Source organism: Thunnus maccoyii, chromosome 18 (assembly GCF_910596095.1).
Source record: "Thunnus maccoyii chromosome 18, fThuMac1.1, whole genome shotgun sequence".
NCBI classification, from domain to species: domain Eukaryota; kingdom Metazoa; phylum Chordata; class Actinopteri; order Scombriformes; family Scombridae; genus Thunnus; species Thunnus maccoyii.
Genome location: NC_056550.1, coordinates 9,833,801 through 9,861,581, shown reverse-complemented (window position 1 = coordinate 9,861,581; position 27,781 = coordinate 9,833,801). Strand labels below are relative to the sequence as shown.

The 27,781-nt window shown below is 40.1% G+C and overlaps 1 protein-coding gene across 1 annotated transcript; it reads left to right on the top strand.

Moving 5' to 3' along the window:
* The first annotated feature begins 338 nt into the window (after nucleotides 1-338).
* On the top strand, nucleotides 339-26,905 carry cacng3b (calcium channel, voltage-dependent, gamma subunit 3b). Its single transcript, XM_042391640.1, has 4 exons — nucleotides 339-957; nucleotides 19,010-19,093; nucleotides 22,317-22,457; nucleotides 24,911-26,905. The coding sequence occupies exons 1-4, from the start codon at nucleotides 741-743 to the stop codon at nucleotides 25,423-25,425; spliced, it is 957 nt and encodes a 318-aa protein (XP_042247574.1). The 5' UTR covers nucleotides 339-740; the 3' UTR covers nucleotides 25,426-26,905.
* Nucleotides 26,906-27,781: the final 876 nt, after the last annotated feature.

The following is a 27,781-nucleotide window of genomic DNA, read 5'->3' as shown; positions in this document are numbered from 1 at the left end:
TTGTTTTAAAGATGGAGTCCCCCCGCGCAGACCTTGGCTGTTAATGGTTAACAGATTAATAAGGGAGCTGTTTTGGAAAAAGCAGCAGCAGAAGTTGAGAAGATAGGAGGAGGGGAAGGAAGGAAGGAAGGAAAGAAGGAAGGAAGGAAGGATAGAGGGGAAACGGAGCGAAGAAGAGGAGGGAGAGAAGATCTCCGGTTACTGGTGGATAACGCAGCTGTAACGCAGCTCGCCCTGCTTAACCCCGGGACAAATAAACGGAATAAACGGAAGGAGGAAAGGAGACGCAGAATGTGGCATCGCCGTTACACCGACTGCTCTGACTGAGTGAGGGCAGTGTCGGGTAGTTGGGGACAACCGGTGGTCGTTAAACCTCCAGTGTGTGCGTGTGTGCGCGCGCACGTGTGTGTGTGTGTATGGGGGTGGTGATGGTGTTTGTGGTGAAAACCGGTTTTTGATGCGCGACAAAGTGACGTGCCGCCCTCCCACCTTCCCGCCCTTTGCCACGAGCCTCTTGTCAACTCAACGGACAAGGCAGTCAAGTACTTCCTTTTTCGCCCCATACTTATAAAATCCTTTACCTCTATATATTTCTGTTTTTATTATTATTGTTGTTGAGTGCCTGTCTCTTGAACCACTCATTCTGACTCTCCAAGTCTCGCGGGATATAAAGGAAATAAAAGGGGTGAATACAAAAGAGAGGAGGAAGAAAAAGATTAAGACAAACAGGAGCCGCCTATATGAAGATGCTGATGTGTGACCGCGGCGTCCAGATGCTCGTGACGACGGTGGGCGCGTTCGCCGCCTTCAGCCTCATGACCATCGCCGTCGGTACCGACTACTGGCTGTACTCGCGCGGGGTCTGCCGCGTGAAGAGCAGCGGCGACAACGACACGAGCCGCAAGAACGAGGAGGTGATGACGCACTCCGGCCTCTGGCGAACCTGCTGTCTGGAAGGTACGTGATCAGTCTGACTGACTGGCTGTCGGTCTCTCTGCCTCTGCTTCTGTGTGTGTGTGTGTGTGTGTGTGTGTGTGTGTGTGTGTGTGTGTGTGTGTGTGTGTGTGTGTGTGTGTGTGTGTGTGTGTGAGCGCGCGCGCGCGTGTGTATGTGTTTGTGTAGCTGTCTGTTTCTCTCTGTGTCTCTTTCCCTGTGTGTACCCGTGTGTGTTAGTCTTCTCTGTCCCTGTCTAACACACACATCCTGTCTCTCCTACTGTCTGCCTCTGTCTATCTAACACCAGAGGAGCATTGGTGTGCTCAGTGTGTGTGTGTGTGTGTGTGTGTGCCCGTGTGAGTGTGACAACATCCCATAATCCCTGTAACTCAGTTCTTAAGAAGCTGTCCTTTCCTGAGTTCACCCTTGCATCCTTTCCTCTGCTACAGAATAGAGTAGAATAGTGTTCTGCTCCTGTTTGGTTGTCATCACACTGCATAGCTGAAGCTACAAATAAAGCACTAACAGGCACAACAGAGACAGCTGGCAGTGTTATTAGCCAGTCAGCTGCACTGCTAACAAGTACCTGGAACTGCACACTGTTGCCGGGACTCGAGCACACAGAGCTGTTAGGAATTCATTCTTTTGAAGCCATCTTGTTATCTTGTTCGGAGCCAGAAAACACAAAATTGGGCATAACCTGGGACGTGTCTGTGGTGGGTTTGGCAACCACCACAGTGAGAGTTGAAGCTTGAAGGGGTTCTGTCAGTTTTTGCAAACATGCCCAAATCATACCCTGATTTAATTGACTGAAATCGTATCATAACAGGCTATTTTTGCCTCCAGAGAATATTGAGAATCTACTGATTTATTTCATTTTATTTATTTATTTATTTATTTTTGAGGCTGAATATAGTGTCTATTACAGGAACTGAATCTTAAGGCACTCCCACATCCATGATCACACAGGTGTGGTGGTTGTTGCTTCTTCCTGCTGCATCAGTTGCATTTCTGACATAAATCTTAAGACCTGTAGTCAGCTCCACCAATCAGAAGTCATGTCACACAGGTGTAGCTTTAGGTGTAGTGAGAATGTAACATTAGTGCAAATTTCATAGTTATTACTGCTAATCAGAAGTATATTAATGTCATTTCTGTAGTCAGCTCAGTAGTGTAACTGTTGTTTGAGTTTTTACATAACTTCTGGCACTTCTTACTTGGTCTATAAGTCCTTATTTTGCATCATTTAATTATTTAAGCAAGACCAGAAAACATTAAATTAAAGGGTGTAATCCTGTGTTTTACAAGTTATGAAACCTATAACAGAGGTGACTAGCCCATTGAATTGTGCTTTTACCAGCAACTCAGATTGCACTGCTTCAGACACTTGAATCCCTTATGTGTTACACTCTGTACTGTACTTTGACCACAGTTTTGGATCAGCTCTCTGATTCATGAAGTCATTTGATTTCCAATCCTCATGTCTTGTAGCTATAAGGTGAATGCAAAAATCTAAACCAAAGTGGCCGAGAAGTGGTAATAAGAGAAGTGGATTAAATAAGAATAGTTGTTTTCATAAGTACATAGTGTGAAGAGGGCAGGTTCAAGAGAGACTGAGAGAAGAGTCGAGGGCAGGGATAATGGAAGCAGATAACATATATAAAATAGTCACCTTTTTCATTTGAGTTTACTTATATTGGAAAGCAGTTAAAGCATGCTTGATCACAGTTTATGTGGCTCCAAACTTTGCAATGACAAAATACATGAAAGCTCTAATATCTGAGGAGAAAACAAAGTGATCATATGATAAAATAGAGATAACAGGGAATGGTAAATGTGTTTCTGGGGCAACTTGTTGGTGCATCACTACGGCAAGGCACCAAGTTTGAGGTTGCAACAAAGGTGTGTGTATGTTTGTTTGATGTGTGTGTGTGTGTGTGTGTGTGTGTGTGTGTGTGTGTGTGTGTGTGTGTGTGTGTGTGTGTGTGTGTGTGTGTGTGAATCATAGATTTTAGTCTAGGCTTTGACCTTGGCTGCATGTTGTCCTCTGTTTCTCTGTTTCTCTCCACCTTTAATGTTGCCTTCCCTGTGGAATTTTGTACGAAGCAGAGATGCTATAAATCAATTTTAAGATGTGGCTTTTTTATGTCGGAGGGAGTTCAAATCACTTATTGTAAACATGGATATACAGTCAAATCCATGGATTGCTTGGTTGCAGTATCATGTTAATAAATCCAATAATAGCAACACTGTGGAAAACCAAATATTTCTACAACAACACAGCCACCTTCTCAGGTGATCAATAATTTGAAACTCATGATAGGATTAGTGGTTTGCTTGGGAATCTATGATATGTATGCATGTGTGTGCCTTGGAATTCCTCTTAGTCTTGCCACTTTGTGTCTATTTGAAATACCTTTTGGAAATTCAGTCATTTAGTGTCTTACTTTCTTAACAGAGAAAGTAAGACACTACAGTAAAGTGAGATGAGAGAATTAATATGGGTTTAATCTTTGTGTGTTCAGTACAGAGGTACCTCCATGACATGTTTAGTTTAGCTCAGCACAACAGTAACTCCTTGTCGGTTGTCCCTTGTGTATTTAACACATACAAAAAACCCCACTGTGGTTTAATGAGCAATTTGTTCATGCATTGGAGCTTTTGACCAACAATAGCTGAACCCGGTACAGCACGCAGCACCTCAGAAGTCGTCATGGTGTATTTGTGGCTTCCTACTTAACAAATAAAACCTTTTATGAGACAATTTTGGAGCAGTTTGAAGGTGTATATTTTGTCTTTGTTTCCCACTACTTCTATTCTTTGTGCTAAGTGAGGCTAAACTTGTCTTGGAGTTATCTTCTTACTTAACCCACTGAGATGAAACTGATATCAGTCCTCTCATCTAATTTCAAGACAGAAAACAAGTCTGATTATGTCCGATTATTTCTTTAAAATTGAGAGAAATAAAACCATCACCTGTTTGGACATCACAGTATATTTTTTCCCTGCTTCACTGTGATTGGCACATTATAACTTCCTGTAGATAATTTGACTTTGATCCTCTGAAAATTCTCTGCATAAGGGCAAGTAAACTTTGTTTTTCAATTACCATCAAAGAGATTTTACATTGCCTCAAGAAAAAGTGTGTGTGTGTGTATCATTTGTGTGTGTCTGATGCGGCCAGACAAAACCGTCTCATTCTGGGGGGCATAGAAGGCTATTACAGGGCCAGATGGTGCAGGTATGAGGCTTTACTGAACACACTCTCTCATTTACATACACACTAACACACATACACTTGTGATTGAATGAATAAATATAAAAATTCTAGGATATTCCAACCTGTCCTCACAAGAAAAACAACAGTATAGGTCTAAAAGTTGGATGGATGGATGGCTAGATGTTTACTGTTGCCATGACGAAGGTTGCATAACTTTCAGGAAGTAGAAACCACGTTTCAAATGATCATTTTAACCCAATCCATTATCTTTCCCTAACCCTAACCCAAACCTAACCCCTAACCCTAATCCTAACCCTAACCTATTGGTTTTTGTGCCTAAACCTGACCAGATCTTAACCACAGCATCATCACACCATAAAACATAATTATTTTTAACAGTGATTTGTAACACTTTTGGAAAGCAGCATATTATGCTCCAATGGGTCATTCTGAAAACACTCCCATGGGTTGTTCTGGAGTGCATGGTACAAACGACCTATGTGGTCGTTTAATTATGAGGATGTTTTGGATATTCCCAAGCCACCAAATAAGCACAGCTGTGGGAGCAGTACACCAAGTTCACACAGTGTCAGCACAATGTCAGTGCATGCACACGTGCACACACACTCACAGGCTCACATGCGACAGACGAAACAACATGCAGATGCACACATACTCACTCACACAAACACAAACACACAAGCACAAATACACAACTAAAGTGAATAAGTTCTCTTATCTCTCCCTTTTCTGCCCATCTCATCCCCTCCCCCTTCATTCCCATTTCCCTTGTTGTCGCGGTTTTATAATTCATAAACGCCTCATAAATTGACAGGAAATGGATGTCTCCTACTGGTGTACATGTGGCTTGTACATCAGAGAGTGAGTGAATGAGCGACAGAACAAGAGAGGGGGGTAGAGTAACATCATGTATGTGCTAGTGTTCTTAAACGTATAGAGCAGTCATGCATACGTCCTGCAGCATACAGTACATTTTACAGTTTCTTCCGCAGACAATATGGGGACAGAGAGAAAAAAGCCTTTTATCAAAGAAAACCTTCAAACATCATTCATGCATGAGCTGAAGGTGACTATATTAGTTTTGTGTGGTGTAATTGGGCATTTTGAGTCCCATGATAGCTTATGACCCCATTTACACCTGCAACTTATATCAGGATATCTTACCTGGATGAAGCTAAAAGCATGTTTATAGAAGGCCTGACTCGCATTGTCATTGGATCTAAGCCAGGTATAAATGCAATCTGTAGCCTACATTTTGGCCGCATTTTTATCCTTTGTGTTTTGTTGAAATTGGTTTCACTTCATCATTGTTTAGACTCCACTGCTGAATGTGTAAAAGTAATACAATAACTGTAATATATACATATATAAATATAAGCCTTCCAATATTTGTTCTCTTCTTTCTTTTTTGATGAGCAGGTTGGCATCTTACACGGCAGCCTCTGCCATCAGTGTATGAATGTGTGTGCGAATGGGTGACTGTTGGCATGCAAAGTAAAGCACTTTGAGTGGTCGGAGGACTAGAAAGGTGCTATAAAATACAGTCCATTTACCATTCACCATTCATTCTTCCTTCTGACCTTTTTAAAACCCAAAATGTAGAGAAGTATCTAAGAGGTAACACTTCCTTTTGCCACAAACTGAGCTTGTACATTTCACGAAGGTGGCAAAATACAATACTATCATCATAAAGCATTATTATCACACCAAATAATGAAATATTTAATGTTGTATGGGCTATGCGTGAACAATATGCTGTAAATTCCTTTTGTTTGACATTTACTGTACAGACAAAGAAATGTAGCCATAATACGTTATCCTGCATGTTACCTTTGGTTCCAGGGGGGGGTTTAGAATCCAAATAGACTTATTTGGGATTTTGGAGGGTAGTATTGTGTAAAAACTAACACCAGTCACAGATATAGTGCATATAAAGAATCCATTGTATTGAACTGTATTTTACAGCTGAGGTCTCTGAGATGCCAAACAGAAGTGGTGTAACATTGTCTGTAGTGGATTTCTGAAACTTCAGTTCAAAATCATATAGTTTATCGGCAATTCTCATAAAATATGCAAAAGTCATGAGTTATCAAGCTGATAAGATTATGTTAAAGGGGAACTGCATTTTACACATCAAAGTCTGTTTACAGGTCTTGAGGAGTATAACTGCAATGGGGGAAAAGTTGTATAAAGCCTTTTGTGGCTCCAGAGGGAGCTGTGCAGAATCTGATAAATTGCCTCAAGTGACGTTTGGGGCTGAAGACTACAAATTTGAAAGTAAAAAAAAATCCAGGGGTTTGGAGTTAGAAGAAGAAGAAGAAGAAGAAGTGAGGTTAACAGACCCCTGTAGCCCGCTCCTCATCTCTGCTTCAGGCTAGTGGCTCGAGGCCACATTCGTGGCTATTAGCATAAAACACCCAAATTTGCGACCCAACTGTCGGCGGTCGAGTTGCGCTGTGGGAAATGAGAGTTTTGAAAGAAGAATTCATAGAATAAAAAAGACAATATCTGTGCTTCTGGTAGATCAGTTTTGATACCTAGAGCCCATACAGCAGCATCATTCCCCTTCACCTGGGATGTGCCATGTTTGCTGGTAAGACTATCAGCTCTGCTTACCTAATCTGTATGTTGAGATTCAATCAAAATAGGAGCAGAATTGATGTAACAAGAACATTCATTAATATCATTGTGAATGCAAAGGCCCATGAGCATTACCCAGATCATGTATCCAGATACAGATCACATGTTAGTATGAGGTGTAAATAGGGGTCTATATCAATAGAGGCTTTAATATATCCTATAATCCTGATATTATCTGCGCGGTTCTTCTACACCGACAGTTTGTGTGTGGTCAGGTTGGGGTTTCTTGCATGCAGTGAATGTTGTGCAGGTGTACTGAAGTGTTATGTGATAAATGAGCACTAGAAAGCCACGGAATGAGCAGAGAAGGAAGGATGGGTTTAGGTGGAGGATGGAGACAGAGCATGAATGGAGAGAGACCGGAACGTGCATGAATGAAGCAGGGGAGAGGGGTGGAGGGTAGAAAGTGATGGATGAGCTGTGCATGGCCTCTGTTTCAGGTGAATCTCTGTGGAGTGTTTTACCATGCTGGGGATCTAAATGATCACCTGGTAAGAGACAGAGAGAGAGAGAAAGAGATGGGAGAGGGTTTTAAACAGAGACAGGGACAAAAATGATCACCCAGGTAGCTGTGGGAGGAAGGAGAGAGTGAAGAAAGAGGGAGGTGGGTAATGAAGGACAGCGTGAAAAAGGAGGTCACAGCATAGAGAGATAGGCATTAATTAAAGATGTGGGGTGTTGACCGTGTCTGGGATAAAAACAATCACCTGACAGAGAGGGGCCAAGGTAAAGATAGAGGGGGCAAGAGGAAGGGTTAGTGAGAGATAGGTAATAGATAGAGAAAGAAAGGGTTTGTCTAAATGATCACCTGAGAATAAAGAGAGAGAAGGGAGGATAAAGATGGGGAGAAGTACAGTAGACTATGAGTAGTGTGGGATAATAAGGGTCACTGGGGATTGAGAGCAAAGAGATGGAAGAAAAGAGGAATGAAAAAATAAGGAGGAAGATTGAAGTGACTGCTCAAACTGAGCTTTTTTTTTTCTCATTCACCCATATTTATTGGATACAACAGTTTATAGCTGCAACAATTAGTCAATCAATAGATTATCTAACATTAGTAGTAGCAGTACAATGAATATCTTTGGGTTTTGGACTGTTGCTCAGACAAAAAAAACACATTTGATTACACTTTGGACTCTAGAAAGTTGTGACAACCATGTTTCACTGTTTTTTCATGTTTTATAGGCCAAAACGATTCATCTATATATCACCAATTAATCTAATAAATAATCGGAAAATAATTGTTTGTTGCAGCCCTACAACAGTGTTTTATTCAATTTATTTTTTATTTATCCCTCCATGTCCAAATATCCACATTTGGTTTAATGCATGCTATTATTTTCCTGTGTAGGAGGTAGGAAGACAGGGAAGGATGGAAGAAAAGATGGAGAAAGGGAGACTAAAGAAAGGAGGTGTGTAGCCAGGGTAGGTAATGATCAATCCCCTATTAAAAGAAAGACAGAGCGAGCAGAGGAAGACGGTGCACAAAGGATGAATGGAGAAACCGAAAAAGGTGATAATGGCTAAGAGGGAGTGGGGCGAGATGGGTGAAGACGGATAGTGTTCGACCAGGCCTGTTAAGAAAATGATAAAGGGGGAAGAGTTGTTACACAGGTTGGAAAAGTATGTAAAATAAATGCGGTCTCCCCCAGGCCTTGAAAAGAGGGGAGGGTAAGTCTTAGACAGAGCCAAGGGACATTTAGCCAAAAGGAAGTATCAAGGGAAGGGAGAGGATGAGGGAAGGAGGGCTAAAAGAGGAGGGGAGGAGATAAAGCAAGAGATGAAAAGTTTGATTGAGCCTTGGGAGTTAAATGATGAAGTGAGAAATGGCAGGAGAGCCAGATGGAAGGAGGAAAAGAAGATGAAGCACAGGGAAGGAATGTTTGACCACACCTGGCAGGGAAAGGAGTGGAGAGAGATGGAGGGCAAACTGTGAATGTGAAGATAAGAGGCAAGTTGTTTTACAGTAAAAGAGCATGAGAAGAAAAGGGATGAAGAGAGATACAGGCCAAAAGGTATGTGTCTAGGGTTACAAAAACCAGAATAATAAGAAGAGTGAGTCTGTTTGAAGCATTTTAAAGTATGTGTCCACATACTTTTGACCGTGTGGTGTAGAAGAATGCTGGAAACAAGAGTGTATAATGTAATGTATAATATGATAAGAGACGAGAGAAGATGAAGGGAGATTGAAAAGGGATGAATGGATGTTTTTGAAATGAGAATGGAGACAAGGAGCTAAAGAATGGACAATGAGAAAATTTGAAACAGAAACGTGTTTCTGGAAAACGAGAGGGCGAATACGGGCGTCTGAGGAAGAACAGACTGAGAAAAAGGGGGGAGTCAGAGAAGAGAGAGGAAGAGAAGAGGTGTGCAACCAAGCAGAACCTGTCTCGTTCTCTTTCATCAGCCATCACCGTGGAAACTAGCTTCTTCCTCTCTCTTCCCTCTTTCCCGGCTTCTCTTCTCCTTCGCTTAGAAAGAGGTAATCAGAGAGAGCGAGAGAGGTAGACGCAGGGAGAGAGAGAGAGAGGGAGAGAGACAGAGGCACAGTCACCCACACTGAGCTGTCAGAGGCGCTCTGAGGAAACAAGCAGTCCAATTTGCTCGGCTTTTCAACTTCCTTTCCTCTCCCTTGCTCACTCCCTCCTCTTGTTCTCTGATTTCTAGTTGACAAAACGCTTTATATTCTGAATGTATGTGTTTGTGTGTTTGCATGGGGCTGGTTTGGCCACTCGCATGCAGCTTTTGGACCACACACCAACTGATTAGGGACAGATTATGGGGCATTTTATCTTAGATAGAAACAGTGGAGCAATTAGGAAGAGTGATGCAACACCCAGTCGTTTTTTTAACGCAAACCTCCATCTTTCCTCAACCATAACCAAGCCTAAAACTAACCAAAACTTAACTATAACTGTGGCAGATCAGAAAACAAATCATTTTTATAGCAGTAAAGATTACACCAAAGCACTCTTGATTGTTTTTTGTTAATTCAGCTGTCTATGTATTTTGCAATGGGCTTGTTTTACAGCATGTGTGTGTATGTGTGTAGGACAGAGAGTTAGATCAAGGACAAACAGCTGGCACATCATGACCAGCTTGTCGCAATTGTAGGGGCACCTGGACACACATTGTTGTTTGTGTTTGTGTCCTTTTTAACCTTGTTTCGAGGCACTATTTGTTTTTGTTAGTGGAATATTTTTACTGTTTAGTATGCGTACCTTATTACTCTCCTGTAACTTCATGAGATGAACAAGGTCGATATTGACCTTTTATTTGAAATCATAAGTGTGTTAATGAGTGTTGCTAATCTTTGATCCACTGTATAATTGATCAAAACAGCACTGCTTCTACATAGAAAGCCCTTAACCTGAATTGATTTTCTAATGTGACATTCAAATGTGACAGGTTCTGCAGATGTGAGCTTTCATTTATTTTAGTACAAGCCGGCTTTCATCGAAGAGGTTTAAATACTTTCTCTGCACTAGGAGGAAGAATAATGATAGAGAGGAGTAATAAAGTGAAGTAGATACAGAGAGAAGAGAGAAATGACAAGATAAGTGAAGTTAGATAAGATAAATAGATAGCAGAGAGAGCGGGCTGACCGAGGAAAAGGTAGATGAGATCAAAGGAGAGACTGAGAAGAGTGAAAATGAGGCAAAGAGTTGCGAAAAGAGAGAGTAAGATGTGAGGTATAGCTAAATAATGAAAGTGTGTTTGTAGTTTGGCACTCTAAAGAACAGAATAGAGCAGTTAGTCAGGCGTCAGTGATATGTGAAGGTGTTTCTCCTCTACTTTGTCTTTTAGCCCTTGGACTCACTGTTCTACTGTTTTCATAAATAATATTAAAATGTGTTTTTGAGCAACTGTGTATCTCAAGAGCCTTTTTCAGACATATTGCTGCCTTCATTATCTGTTAAAGTGACGGCTTCTTGGCTTTCAAACGCAAGTCTTCGTTATGTAAATGTTCCGTGATGCCTCTATTCAAACATGACAGGCCTGTTTATGTGTTTATGATACAGTTGCAATTATTATTTTTGTCATTATTATATATTTTTGCTATCAAGTATTAAGTATTTTAGTATTAAGTGTGATACATGTTTGTCTCTCTCTTCTGTGGTTTCTAAATATATCTGAACTTTATCATGATGTCATGGTTTTCAGCCTGACTAAGAAAAAAATAGTGCACAAAATCGAGTACATGTGTGCATGTTCATATGTGCATGTGTTTGGACATAAGTGATAGCAGCAGCATAGTGGGCCCAGTAGGAGAAACTACACCATGACACATGAGATAAAACACACAGGCAGACTAACATGCACACATCCCCACTCGCTGTGTCCCATAATGCCTTGCTGTGGCTCTGCTTGCAACTGCCTTCAGGCCACCCTGACCTTTGTGAGGCAAATGTCTCCTGATAGATGCTACCACTGTGTGTGTGTGTGTGTGTAGACCAGGTATTCCTCATGTTTTGGGGACGTAAATCTGTTTACACATTCATGTTGTGACTCGCCTTCCTTATGGCAAGAAAAAGCAAGTCCCCTTAAAGGGAAACTTTGGTATTTTTCAACCTGGACCCTATTTTTCCATTTTTTTGTGTAAAGTGACTAACGGGAACAACAATTTTTGAAATTTGTCAAGTATTGAGCGAGAGCGCTTCAGCTGGCAGCTGCAAAACTGGCTCCAATGTAATCCTTTGGGGCAATAGCGCCCCATCAATGTATGTCCATAAAAAGTGCTTTTTTTTCACCACTGACAGGCTCAAATTGTTATTATAAGTGTCTGACAACATTATGGAAATGACCATACAGAGAAATAAAATGTTTTTCTTTACTTTTCATTTGATCTGGTCTGTTTGTTGTTCTGTCTAACCAAGTCTCGCTCAAGGAGAAGTCTCATTCTGAAATCTCGTGAGAGGACCACCAATAATTATTCCTTTTTTACGCCAGTTCCCACAAATTATTATGGCTAGTGGCTGAGATACAATGTCAAAAATAGTAATGGCAAGAATGGGCAGCCTTGTTTAGTTCCAGACTGTAAATGGAACTGTCGAGCAATATTATTTATATGAACTATATAAACCTTGATACAATACATGTTCTTGGGTCCAAATCCAAATGTTTTAAGTACGCTGAACAAGTAGTCCTGTTCTTTTATGAACTCCATCTAATCAGGTGAGATAATATTGGGAACAACTTTATCCAGCCAGCAAATGTCACCAGAATTTTACTGTGCACATTTAGTAATGAAAGTGGCCATTAGGAACCGTGTTGTAATATGGGTGACGTGGTTGCTACTCTACTTGTGTTGCATCTTGATTAAGGATATTATTTAGATGACTTTTATCACTGAGCCGAGAGATTCGGATGTGTACAGGTTTGAGTAAAATCTCAAGAATTGAGAAGACTCTTAAAGCAATTAAATGTGACATATAATTGTTTATTGATTAATTGTGTGCTGTTCTATTCTGAATGAGACAAACTTGTGTGTGTCTGTTTTAATGGACTTGTTGTCATCTCTCGAATGGGATCACAGATTTTCTTTCAGAGGAAATGTGGGCAGTGATTTTGGTTATGTAATGTCTTGTAATTACAGGAAATGTTTTAAGCCCATATGTATTGATGGCTTGAGTACTGTGCATTAGATTTTACTGTATATGCTACATACTCTCATGAATGTATCACTATGCAGATTATGTATTGTGTTTTTATTTAATGTCAATGCTTCATCATCCCATTTAACTGTTTTTGGTGTTTTCGCCTTTATTAGTTAGTGATAATGGAGAAATGACAGGAAATGTGGCAGAGAAAGATGCAACAAAGGTCTCTCTAACCAGATATAACCAGTTTATAGTTGGTGTCTTAACCCTTAAACTACAGAGTTGCCCCAAAATAATGTTACTTTGTCTTGTTTTCTGGGAGGAGCTTCTGTGTGAAATGGCCAAATTGAACTGAAGACCAATACTTCCTTTAAATTAATTAATTCATTTTCTGAAAGGTTTAAGCTGGTCTTCCTCTATCTCTGCTTTCCTCAGTCCCCTTTGAAGGTGTTGTCCAGAGCTAATAAGCTCTGTCATCACAACCTGGAAGGCAAATATCATTAAAGTTGAGGTTCGCAGCATAATCAATCAGAATTAACATTCGTTCACACAAAACGATGGCTCGGAGTCACAGAAGGAGATGAGCAAACATAGATTGAGAAGGTGGAAGAGACAGAGGAAAATAAAAGAGGAAATGGAGATATTTAGTGAGCAGGTGTCAAAGAGAGAAAGTTGAACATGAGACTAAATGAAATGGGAAAGAACAGAAGTTAAATGAGGAGATTTAATTTAACCTAGAGTCTCCTGTAGCCTGTGTTGTTCACAGCTTTTTACAATAATTCATAAAACAAATGGAGCTACCTCTTCAAGCCGGTCAGTGTGATGAATTTCTTTATTTTTTTTATTTTACCTTTATTTTACCAGGAACTCCCATTGACATCTGGCGAAGATAGCAGCCGTACAAAATCACAACATATTAAAATGCAGCATATACAACATGATTTACATTACATTGTGTTATCCTGAATGACCATAGAAGACAGTGAATGTGTGTGTGTGTGTGTGTGTGTGTGTGTGTGTGTGTGTGTGTGTGTGTGTGTGTGTGGAGGGGGTCTTGCACTGATTTCTCCATGATGAGATCATAGGCTGCTTGTGACACTTGACATAAGCCTGTATGACAGCTCCTGACTCACTCACTGATACAACATTTGGAGGCAAGTCACCAAAACCTCAGTGTGGGCTAAGAATAACATGAGAAAGTCACATGTACACCCACCTAAAAGTTTTGGCCATTTTTAACATTTTTATTTAGATAGGCCACCAGATGTTAATAGGATAAACGTCCAAATGTCCAAGTTGATCTGCATCAGAATACACATAAAGTACTGGATAATCACTGAAAATGGAAATGTAGTATTTCATGAGAATTTTTTCAAATGCCCTATTTAAATTTTATTATAGCCAAAAAACGAAGGGAAAGTATTTGAGTTACACTCCTAAAGGACAGACAGACAATAAACAGGTCCAGGAACATAACCTTGATGGAGGTTCAGTAATTATGCTACTATATACAATAAGAAAATACATGGATAAGGCTGGCAATAGTCTACTGTATATTTTTGTTATTATCAGCACCTGAATGCCAATGAAAAGACCAAATATTTCTGTTCATCTCAAAACTTTCCGTCTGAGGTACTCAGCTCTAAGCCCGTTCATTCCAACTAAAGATGAACTGTAAATCTTTTAAAATTGGTCACAAGTATATACTTTCATTTTTTAAGAAGCCTAAAAAACTACTTACAACAGCTGAGCACTGCAGTTTTTCGGAAAAATTACTCAAACACAAGCAAATAGAGCATTTGCTTGAGTCTATTTTCAACTATGGATTAAAACATATTTGGTGCTCTTTTGAGTATTTCTGACAGCAGGACATATATGTAGGATTGACCCAAAATTCAGTGCCCATGTTCATCTTAATGAAGGAACATGTCACCAAGTACTGTACAATGATGTGGCTCGTTGATGTGTTTTAATAGTTTTTGGACAACAATTAAGGTCTATGACACAGATAAAAGGCTGTATCAGGCTTTGACTAGATTTAGTCAATACTGGGATTCATTAATTGTATATCCACTAAGAAGCAGTTCATTTAATGCCTGCTGAATGCTAGCTCCAAAAATATACTGTATTTAACATTTGTAATGGTATTAAATCTGTTCATAAGAGGAAACAGGTGCACCTCTACTGCACTGAATTTCAGTAAGGTGCCCTGCCTCAAAAAAAGAATTGCAATGTGGTTGTTTTCCCAAAACAAATTCAGGTTTGTTTGTGGGGTCTAAGCTGAAAATACTAAAATGATCAAGACATGAGGTGGTTCCAACACTTTTTTCTACCACTGGAGTGCAAACTTTTGCTGAATTTGAACACATATCAGATTAGCATCATAATTTTCGTTGGCATGATAATGTCATGGACTGGTTTCTTTTTTTTTATTATTCATTTGTCCCACCTAAAATATTTCAGACACCAACTAAGCTTTGTCCAATTTTAGGAGATTATATGTCCAGTCATTTATCATAATGTACTGATTGATCCTATTTCACTGATCCTATGTGGCTCACCCAAATTAATCAGACTGTAGGCATATTACAGTATGTACTGTAAAATATTTGTGTGTGTATGTGTGTGTGTGTGTATGTGTGTGCGTGTTTGTGTGTGTGTGCATTTGTGTGCGTGCATATGTGTGTTGGTGCCTAATAGTTTTAAAGATTCTCAGTGCATTTGTTACTCACACATCATCATGATGAACACTCTGACCTAAAGGTCCAACACACAAGTCTTAATGACTCTCCCTGTGTGTGTGTGTGTGTGTGTGTGTGTGCGCGCGCGCACGTGTGCGCACGTGTGTGCGTGCGTCCGTTTGCGTGCATGTATGTGTGTGCTTTTAACTGTTTGTTTGTCTATTTGTGATTTAGATTCTCAGCCACTGAGAGAGAAATAAAAGCAGCCATCTATCTCTGTTCCCTCCGCCCCATCCTCTATATATGTGTGTGTGTGTGTGTGTGTGTGTGTGTGTGTGTGTGTGTGTGTGTGTGTGTGTGTGTGTGTGTGTGCATCGCTTTATTTCATTGCATGAGGCTGATTGGTGCTCCATACATCAGGACGGTTCGATACAAATCCGTCCATTTAAAAGGTAGGAGGTATAATGAATTTCCCAACTGGCAGACACAAGGCAGAGCTCTGATTGATGATGCTTTACACCTTGATGCGTGCAACAGGAAGAGCTAAGGCCACAATTACCTTCTGCGACTCCACTGCTACTTTTATCATCCAATCAAACTGGGCCACATTAAAGGATAAAGAGAGATGCATTCTACAGTCTTATTATTATCAACAAATCCCATGAAAAGACCAAAACCAACAAGGAATTCATCCTTCTAACCAATATTTCCTGTGTAGTCTCTCATAGCTTTTTTTCCTCTGTGCCACAGACCTCCATTATTGTCCAAAAACTATTAAAAACACATCAACACATCAGGTTACTGCCACTCATTAATCCTGCTCAGCAATAGCCTCTTTTCCAGCTTTCTTTTTGTGTGACCATTTACAATGTGAGAATTGGCTGGAATATCATCAGTCTAATGTGATCATAAACGGGTTCACTGCTTTTATTATTATCTATTTCTATCATCATTGTACTAATTAAATGTTAAAGACCTCACACCATCTGCCTGTGGCTGCAGATGTGTGCTGATGTGAGTTCACATCGTGCCACTGCACCTTCAAGACTACAATATGATTTCCTGAAGAAGCATCCTTCTGTCTGATGAGCTATAGTTGCCTTTACTCAGCTCTTTTGCACTTTACACTGCAGCACATATATGAACCAAAATAGTAGGTGTGCATAGAGATGCACACACAGTCAATGCGCCTGAGACCTTTAACTTTGTGCTGGTTGTTGGGCTTGCAGGATTAAAGTCGTGCCCCAAATCTTTATTTATTTTTAGAAATAACTATGGATATACACTTTAAAGATAACAATTTAATTTAAGTGTTGAAATACATTTAAAAAAAAATTGTACGCCCCTTAAAATCAAGGGTGAAGCTTTGGCGACCCCTAGTGGGGGTCAGTACCCCCAGGTTGGGAACCAGTGCTCTAGAGCACCAGATATGTGTAAATCCTCATTTGATAATAATCCCCAACAAATGAATTATTGACTCCCGTTTGAGAAACATTGGCAAGAAACTACAGTGTCCAGCTGTTTTAGGGAATTGCTTGGCCATTTTTTATAATGAAACTTTATATCTGTGACCTGTTTTTAAAGATTTCCATTTTTGTAGGAGTGATTGAACTTGGGGCTGAGTGCCAAAGAAAGAGTAGAGAAGTTGGAAAGTATTAAGAGTACTACCACATTTTTGGTTTTGGTGTTTTTTTATGGATTTTTCAACGATAAGAAGACATTAAGAATAATGATAGCCTTCTCCTTTAATGAGTCCTTAATTGGTGATTTCATCTGTGTGGTTCATGCAGCCATAGCAACCATTTTTTAAATCATGTGTTGGTATACAGTGAAAAAATCAAAATCTCCAGATATGAATTTCTGTTTGAATTTTACTTGGTGGAACTGGATGGTTGCATTTCCAACAAAAAAAAGCAGGAAATCATTAAGAAGAGCATGAAAAGGTGTGGATTAGCATTAAAAGAGAAGATGATACTATACAACTACTTGTGTGTATTGATTGAATTAGTGATATATCTGTCAGCACGAGATTGTAGCAAAACAGACTTTGATTCATATGAAAATTTGACAGATTATTACTTTACTAAATCTAGATATCAAAGGTGCTTTTTTGTCAGTCGGAGGTTAGTTACTATCCCCAACTGCATGAGCTGGATGAATCAATTTATGAATGATTTTCTGTGTGTGGGTGCTGGAAAGAACCTCTTCATATGCAAATACGCAATTAGGTTGAGTCGTTCATTTGTTCATCACCAGCCTCTTTCCTCCCATTTCTCTCTAATTCTCCTGTACCGTTTTACCACCAAACCTCTTTCACCACCACTTCCTCCTCTCTTCATCCTCCTTCACCCCCCCCCCCCCCCCCCCCCCCCCCCTCTCTTTTATCCCCTGTGGTGTTGACCATGTGTGAATGGGACTGAATGATGGGTGGGAATGAAGCTACATGCAGTGTACCCACGCACACTCACACGTGCACGTCTACACACATACAGTACATTTATACTTGCACACATAAACACATTTACTCACACACACATCCTTCAGTGTCTGTGTGTATGAGGCACACGGGAGGACTTGTACAAAGGAGGATGAGTCACTCTCTGCCTGACACGCGGTGCACTCGTAGGAGACTGCATCCTTGCCAATACAACACAAATACACACACACACTTGCTCTCGCTCTCACATACAAACACAAACACACACACACACACACACACACACACACACACACACACTAAACAGTCTAGATACAGAAGGCTTTTACTTACATGCATGATTGATAGTGTTCATGTATCAGTTTAATGAGCTTGGTTGGTGTGTATGTACACTTGATGTCTGTATTTATGTGGGCTGTGTGTGTGTGTTTTTGTATTCAGAGTGGTAATTGTGCATGTATGGATGTGTGTGTGCGTGTTTGTGTGTGTGTGTGTGTGTGTGCTGGGTGTGATAAGGCTTTTCATTAGTGTTTCCCACATATAGCCTGAAGGCTACCACTCTGTCCTGCATCATCTGTCATCTCTCTCTCTCTCTCTCTCTCTCTCTCTCTCTCTCTCTCTCTCTCTCTCTCTCTCTCTCTCTCTCTCTTCTGCTGGCTTTTCTGCTTTTGATCTATATTCATGTCAGCCTACAGGATATGTATGTGTTCGCTCTCCTGAAAATGTGATTTGGTGCTATACAATCACACAAGATTACGGCTGATTATTGATTGACAGAAAATGACTTAAATCCAACAATCCGACTCTAACACTCATGGGTATTAGTTTTTATATTTAACTTTTTCTTGATTAAATTATTTAATCAGAAAGATAATTGACTGATTAACTAATTAAAGATAGCAGTTACCCCTTTTTAAAAATGGTCTTCCCATTCTTCTCATAAAGAAGTAAAAATAATTTTATGACATAACTGGTGTTGCCCATCGCCACTTTCTTGGGTTACTGATCAGAAAGTAACTTAAAAATGTTTGAACTATAGGTTATACATTGATCTATATGTAAAATTCCTTGATATTTCTTGATTCTCATTAAGAATTTATCGAATATAAAGACTTCACCTCTGTCTGTGTGTCTGTGTAATATTCCTGATTTGCATGAGCAGCAGAAATCCAGTGTGCATATGTTTTATTTTTTCAGATAAATGTACATTATTCTTTTATTTACTTATTGATTAGTAGATTGATGCAACAGTTTAAGTTAGTTCACACACTTTGCAAAACATGAAACTTCAACAATAAGAACAAGATATGTATATACAGTACATATGGAGTGATTTTGGGGGGTAGAAAATTATTTGTAATGACAGTATAGTGCAGTAAAGTGAACACTTTCTAATATGAGGGCATCAATGATTGTGTTTTACTGACAGTCAATGATAAGTAAAATAAATGGTATTTGTGTTTCTTCTCTGCAGGAACATTCAGAGGTGTGTGTAAGAAGATTGATCACTTTCCAGAGGACGCTGACTATGAAGCAGATGCTGCTGAATACCTCCTCCGTAAGTTTGATATGAATACACAAACATGACGCCTGTGCACACACACACACACACACACACACACACACACACACACACATATTGTTTATTCACAACAAATCTAAGCTTTACTGGTCTGTGACCCAATTTTTTGGCCCCAAAATTCTTGTAAATGTCACAAATGCAACAAAAGATTGCTATGAGCTCATGCTGAGCACGTTTCTGCTCCCAGTAGCAAAACCCAATTCTGTTTTAATGGGCACCCAAGTTTTGCGCCATGCACCCTTCTGGAGGGCAAAACTAAAGCCCTGGAGAACCCTTTTCATGGTCACATGGTCCTTTCTGTGGCATCACACTCAGGACAAAACCCCATTGAATCACTAATTAGTCAGTAGTGTATGTTGTTTGTTCCATCCACTATATTACTAATGCAATAAAAACTATAATCACTAAACTACAGAACAACACACTGTTAGAAATATCCCACAACATTGTTTTCTTATCAAGTAACCCCACATAGGGTCACTGGGATATATCGAAAGAGTACATCGGTGTATTAATAGTAAAAGGCAGCACTCAATAATTAAATCAATTAATTAAATTAAATATAAGATGTATAGTATCTCAACAAAACCTTTGCGATTAAAGAATTAATGATGATAATGTAATGAAAATATACCAACCCTTTCCTATATGGTTTAAATAGCTAACACAGAATTAAATCCATGTGATTTGACCATTTGTTAAGCCCCGCCTCCCTTAGATACTGTTGCTATGCTTGTCTCGCTTTCTGTTCTCACACTGTAATTATGAAGTTTACTGTGATAACAGTGGTAGATTTACCACTCAAAATTCTTAGTAATATTTGAAACGAGCAAGATTTCAGACAGTGGGTCACAGACGATTTTGTTGGTTGAAGTGACAGCTGTAGCTGGGAACCTAAGTAATCTGTAGCTCCATGAGTTGGTTGAAAATGCTGTCTCTGTCTCCAACTGACTTTTTAAAGTTTCCAACTGACTCTTCTTATGAAGAGGATCTTATGAACAGGGATCTTAAATATGCACTATAGTGGAAGACTGAGGCTGAAGTTGAATGTCCCAGGTAAAAAGTCAACATCCTCACTTGATGATCCATGTAGAAGAAATATGGAAATAAAGGAACAGCATTTTTCTTCTTCCTCAGCATTGCAGTGTAGAGCTAGTTAGTCCTAGTATTACAAGTATGATAAGGATAAAAAAGTAGAGAAATCCAAAGCTCCCGAAGCCTGGAATGGATACAGCTGTCTCATGTAATCTTTGCTGAGAAGGATGAAAACTACCTATTTTGGTCTGTTCTATTCTTGGAAGGTGAGAGATCATGTACGTACGTATTGCTTGGAGAGGACAGATAGATAAACACAGAGGGTATAATGGAGAGAACAAGAGATATAAACAGATGATTTTATCAACCAATACGTTAGAAAAATGAGAAAAAAAAAACATTGCCATGGTGAGAAAATGACAGAGGGGAAAGGAAGGGGCACTTTATTTACAGATATGTCAAAAGAGTAATAAGACAGAAGTAAAAAGGATGCAGCCACAATGACAGAGAATGGAAAACAGAAAGGAGGGGGCTCTCTCTGTTTTTCTCCCACAGTAAACACTGAGTAAAGATGGACGGAGCAAGAAAATAGCAACAACAACCAAAAAAAAAAAAAGAAAAAGGAAAATGGATTCAGCCTGTGCTTCCTTTTCATTGCTCCACTGAGCACAGAGCAACATCCCCAAAGGCAGCCAATTAGATCACAGGCCTCAGAGCTGGCCAGCCAATAGGGAGCAGGGACCTAGTGACCGGTATTCCATACAGCCCAGGGGTGTGGGCCACAGGGGCGGGGCCTGTATGTTCAGCCGCACAACGCCATTGGTCACTGCAGCAGTCGGTCGTGCTGGAAAATAATTTAAAAATATCAGATTTACATTCAGAAACATAAAAGCAAATATGTTATTGACTGGAGAGTTTATATTTTTTTTGTACTGATACACCTGTGATGTATTTATCCGCTTTTCAACACATCTAAATACCACACAGCTCCATCCTGGATGACAAGCTGCTTGCAAATATCCGTCAATATGTTATCACATCATGTACACATATGGGGTTCTGACAAATATTTCACTCCCACTGCAGCCTTGTTATTTTGCCTGCATATGTGTCAGTGCGACTCTCCATCTGTCTTGGTTTTTGTCCATTTTCTCTTTCTACATCCATCTCTCTCTCTCTCTCTCTCTCTCTCTCTCTCTCCCCCTCTCTCTAGCAAGGCCTCTGAATGCTTTAACGTGTACTGAATTCAGACTCAGTCAAGCATGTAGCAGCACACTGGCTCATGTGTGTTTGTGTGTGCAAAGTGACACACATTGTTTTAGTCCTCCAGCACAGGGGATTTTAATTAAAACAATGACTGTGACATTAAAGTGCAGACTTTCAGTTTCAAGAGCGTTAGAGGGCGTTCACATTCAAATCGAGGAACAGTGAAGGGATTGTGACCGTTAAATACAATCTCACCAGTTTAGGGCTGAAACTAAGAATTATTTTCATTATTGATTAATCTGTTGATTGTTTTCACAATTAATCAATTAATTGTTTGGTCTTTAAAATGTCAGACAATGGTGAAAAATGTCAGTCACTATTTCCTAAAGCCCAGGATTCAACCTAAAATGTCTTGCTTTGTTTTGAAAGATAGTGAGTTTTCAGTACAAATCAAATAGTCAACTTTCTGTTGATCCACTAATTGTTGCAGCTCTTCACCAGTTTATGGTTATAATTTATGTTAATTTCTCCACTTAGCTTTTGTTTTCTAAAACAGGAGGACTGAGGGCTGCAATACCTGCACTAAGCTGTGATAAATATGCAAATTTCTGTCATTGATTCCCTATTTGGTGCAACTTAACATCTTGCCATCCATGCTCCTATTTGTAAATCACATTTTCCAAACATCTGCAGCGCATAGACTCATAGGATGTTATCTCTACCATTTCATTTACCAAATATTTCAAATCTGGAACTCTAGACTGTAATCATACCTACCATATCAACTAAAAAGGCACATTTTGATATATTTGATATTTATGATTTATGATATTTATGATAAATGATCCTTCATGAGTTTCATTCTGCGGAGTCTGATAGGCAACATCTTTAAACAACAGAAAAGGTTTATTCCTTTCTGTTCTAAATGTGTTTCTACCTTTCTTTGTGTTTTGTACAGGTGCTGTGCGTGCCTCCAGTATCTTCCCCATCATGAGTGTGGGTCTGCTGTTCCTGGGGGGGCTCTGTGTGGCCGCCAGTGAGTTTTACCGGAGCCGACACAACGTCATCCTCAGTGCAGGAATCTTCTTCGTCTCCGCAGGTTAGTCTTCACAGTGTATGTGCGTGTCTGTTTTTGTTTTGAGTGTCTTTCCTCTTCTCTTTGTTTTTGGAGGGGAGGTAAATTGGTTATCGTGTCTGTGCATTTAAATGACATCTCCGTCATCATATCCCTATTGTAAATCAGTGATCCAATTTTCTTTAGGTTGCAAATCCACATACTCATGTCAGACATCATAAGTACATCCTCTGTCCAGATGTTACCAGAATGAGACATCCTATTGTTCTACTGCTCTAGCTTACCTTTTCCTCAAAGAAAAAACACTCATTGTCTATTAACCAAGAATTGTGACATTTTAGCCACAATTTTAACTTGCCTGCATATGTTTTATATTTATATTATATTGATTTTACTGTCTGCTAATGTCGCTGATTAAATAATTTTACATTTGTGTTTTTATTTTAATTTTTCCTCTTTGATGTTTCCTATTAATTTTGCCACTGCAAAATCACTGAGACACACAAAATAAGACCATAGAGATGCAGTAGACAGAAAATGGTATTGGTGGTGTGTAAATAAGATTCAATGTTTTTGTGTAATTTGCAGATTGTCATATAAAAATACCCAGATTTTTAAAGATTTGAATTGAACATGCTTCAGCTGACAGACAGGGAGAGAGGAGTTATAAAGACAAGAAAAAATATTTCGCTGAAAAGTGTTTTTTGTAATGTGATCTTTAAATCAGCTATTAAATATAAGGACTGAAAAATAAAAATTAATAATGAGCCCTAGGTATATCTCTTCAGTACACTTACAATAAAATGGTAACGACAGAATTTTTATGTTGTGGCAGGGGAAATGAGGATCATTTTATACGTGAGCAAAGTGCATGAGGTGCAGCAGGCTGTGATATCGAACTGTACTGACGCTCATCTCCATGACAACACTGTTAAACACAATATAGCAGCCATCTTAGCTGCAGTACCGGCCAAATGACTTAAAGTGCCATGACCTGGGGAGGAGGTTCCACTTATCTGCTCTCAAGGATTTTCTGTAATTTCAGATAACACAAAGATGCCCGCTGCATTTGAGCACCTAACAATGACATAAGCGCATGTGTGTGTATGTGTCTATGAGTGTGTGAGGCATGTTTCTGTGGAGCCACTTTAAACAGTGGAGGTGCAGTGCTCAAATATTTGCTGAAGGAGCCCGTTAGGCATCTAAAGCACACAGAAGTGTCTGAGGAGCTGCAGTGTGGATATTGGACACAGCAGCTGATTAATCAATCAGCAAGAATATCATGATGCCGATGTGATGCACTGTGAGGGTGTGGGAGTGTAAACACACATACATACTCACACATAATCTATCACATGGATGCTGACACTTAGGATCTCTCATAAACACACACACACCAGCCTCTGACACATACACAAAGGGCTGTAATTGCTGTTCAGTGGGATGTGTAGGGTCCCATTGGGTTTTGTAGTAAATTCTTGAAGCCAAATTGGTATTTATTTACCACAATAGTGTGGGGCTGATTCTGGTTAATTACAGCTGGCTAATTGTTCCCATTCTGTGCATTTCACCACACTGCATGAGCACTGTATTCTGGACTAATGATATGTGCAATGACTGTCTCCAGCGTTTCTATCCAGCTCCGCTCCCTCTCTATGATGCTCTCCGCACATTACTTTTCTTCATTTCATTTTGCTGTGTCTCCGTCACACCTCTTCTCTAACCCTTTATCTCCAATTAGCTTTTTTTTCTCAAATTTGATTCACTTTTGCTCTCACTTATCCGCCACTCTATTGTCTCTTTCCCTTGAAATATCTAATTCTTCTCTTTAGCTATGCTATCAGCATTGCTCTATGGCAATGTTGGTCAGTCAGTTGGTCGGTCGGTATGTCGGTCCACCACAAAATTATGCACAGGCATTCATGGTCCCCAGTCAGTCTGGACCAACGTGGTCAGTCCACCACTTTGGTATCTCAGTAAATATTCATATCATAGTAAATATTTCAACAAATATTGAATGGATTGCCATGAAATTTGCCATTGACATTCATATTCCCTTCAGGATAAATTGTAATAACTTTACTTTATCTAGCACCATCATCAGGTGAAAATTTCAATTTGTCTAATACTTACTTATTTGGTCATGACTTATGACCAAACACCTGCAAAACTGACGCTCCCATCAGCCTCAACTGTACTTTGTCTTTAGTGCTAATTAGCAAAAGGTAGGATGCTAACACTAAATAAAGTTTGTGAACATGCTAAACATTACACCTGCCAAACATTAGCATGTTAGCATTTTGGTGTTGGCATTTAGCTCAAAGCACTACTATGCCTAAGTATAGCCTCACAGAGCTGCTAGCATGACTATAGACTCTGTAGTCTTGTGGTATTATTTTGGTCTGGAGGAGTGGGTCATTCACACCCTTTCCACTGCCATCTCTAATTGTTTCTCTCTTTCTCTCCTCCCCTTCCAGGCCTCAGTAACATCATTGGAATTATTGTCTATATCTCAGCCAACTCAGGCGACCCAGGCCAGAGCGACAGCAAGAAGTCCTACTCCTATGGCTGGTCCTTCTACTTTGGCGCCCTCTCCTTCATCATGGCAGAAATGGTGGGCGTGCTGGCCGTGCACATGTTCATCGAGAAGCACCGCAAACTACGGGCCAAGTCCCGCACCGAGCTCATCAAAAAGTCCGCCTTCAGCCGCATCCCCTCCTATCGCTACCGCTTCCGGCGCCGCTCCAGCGTGCGTTCATCTGAGGTCCCCAGTCGTGACACCTCACCACTGGGGAAGGGCGGCTACACAGGGCCCGCCGCCTCCGAGATGCCCATGTACACGCTGAATCCACGCGAGGCGGGCAACGCCAGCACCAAAGCAGGTGGCGGCGGCATGGGAGGGCTGCTCAACTCAGAGAGGGAGTTCCTCCAGAGCAGCACGCTCACTAAAGACTACAGCAAGGACCCAAACCGCAGGACCACGCCTGTCTGAGAGGTGCTGGCTGCAGATATCGCCCAATCAGAGTATCAAAGAGGAGGATGATGAGAAATACAAAGGGAGCGTGAGCAAAAGTAGGGGATACACAGGGTTAAGGGGTGGGGAGCGCAAAGGGGTTTGATAAACTTCGACTGTGAACTGTGAACTTTTAGCCTTTGAACTGTGAATCCTGAGCCCTGTGAGAGTTTCAGTGTGTGTAGCAGGGTCGGTTTTGATGGAGAAGTTGTTCCCAACTCCACGTAACCACATATCACTGTAGTTATACCTGTAACTCCTTACATATGAAGGCACATTCAATAGTTCAATTTATGTTCATGAATTTTATGTTCATAAATTGACTTTCCGGCTTTTTCAAGGGGAAAACAGGATCGATCCCAGTTTAGAAGCATATTGTGAGTGGTTTGCTGTTTGGGGCAGCTTCTCCTAAAAAATAAATACAATATGAACTGAAGGAGAAGAGGAAAGAGGTGAGAGACTCTGTGTGATCTTTGACCTTTTGACCTCTGTCCTCCTGACCTTTTGGGTAGCAGCAGAGTTGGATTAGTGCAGGAAACAGCCTTAGAGCTCTGAGCTGTCTCTCTCTGTGATTACGATACTATTTAAAAGTGAGGAAGTTAACACCTCAGGATAGGGATTGATTCATTTTCAGTTCAGCTGAATTCAAAATATAAATTGAAGATGTAGTTTGTCCATTAATGACAGCACACTTGTGGCACTAGTTATTATTTTCTATACATATTGTATATATATACTCCTTTCATATTAATTGGTTTTATTTAATCATGGACAAGCTCCCTTCATAAGTGACTGAAGTGAAACTGAATTGAGCTCATTCCTGCTAACATATAACCCCATCTCTCTGATCACAGGTCAGTTATTAAATGGGACTTGAGGGGAAATGTGTACACTGACTGCAGATCAGGAGGTGAAAGGTGTGACTCAACAAAGACAAAACTAATGAATCTCTTTTAGATGGTAACGTTAGATCATTGGTGCTTCCTTTTAATTCCTGTTTTCAGCCACACAAGTCTTTATTTATTTTTTCACCTAAAACTTAAAGAAATTATCAAATATTTGACTGTCTGTCTGTCTGTCTGTCTGTCCGCATTCACCAGTCATCTTTCACCTTCCACATTTTTCTGTGTTGCCTCATAACTCACCTCACTACCACCCTCTGCACACCTCCACACCTCCTCTCACCCTCTCTTTCCTCTCCTCTAAGGGACACACGACTAGATTTAGGTCCTGTCTTCCATTGGTGTTGCTCGTAGACTATAGCTAAGTTTTCTGGAGGTTGTTGGTTCAGGGTATTGTGGAGAGGAGACCACTGAGCTGTGAACATGCTTTAAGGCAGAGCCAAAAAGACATTAAACAAACAGAGGTGGAAATGTTGTTTGCCCACTACCTCCTGGTGAATATCTTTCAGATGAATTTAATATAAAAATGTCTTTACTTGCCCGAACAACTGTCAAAATTCCAGCTGCAGAAATAAACACTGAGAAAATGCTCATTTCAAGTCTAAAGTACACATCTCTCTTCTCCAATGGAGGATCTGTTGAAAAATTTTTATGTGGCACACGATTTAAAAATACAGTAGATACATCCCGTGCATTATTCAGATGGTTTGTGCTCCAGCCATTGAGCTGTCACTCACAGCCTCTCCTCCTCTTTATCTCCCTTACATGTGCACATACTGTTTACACACATCTATACATGTCACCCACATGTCTCCTCGCTGTGACATGCACAGAAAGTCATAAATATATATATTCAAACACCTGAACAGTTTTTTTTTGTAACAGATTACAGAGACACATCAATACATTTCCATTTATCTCTCTCTCTCTTCTTCTCTCTCAGACATATACACATAAAAATACAGCATGGATGGGTAATTTGTAACTGTCCCAGAAAGTGACAAAACATCAAGCTACTGACTAAAAGCATTTTAACATACGCATGGCAGATGTGAGCTGACAAGTGATGAAACTGGTGCACTGACACACTCTGTATCCTGTGTTGGCACTGTTTTGAATTAATCAAGTGTTGGCTAAGAATTTAAGTTCAGCTAGACCAGATTTTTGACACACATGAATGTGAGATGGACATAATATATTGTGAGAAAAAGGCTAGTTTATGATTGGGAAAATCAAGGCTTGAATCCATGCAGTGATTGGATGAAGAACATACAGTGGGACATAATAGGAAAGATGAGAGGCACAGGTCTCATTGTTAAACTTCAATAAACCTCCAGTTTTGCAGTGATGTGTTAGAAAGCTAAAGAGTGTTAATTAATGCCGTTCAGGTGATGTATCGGAGGCCACAGTGGCTGTGTGTTTCTAAAAATATC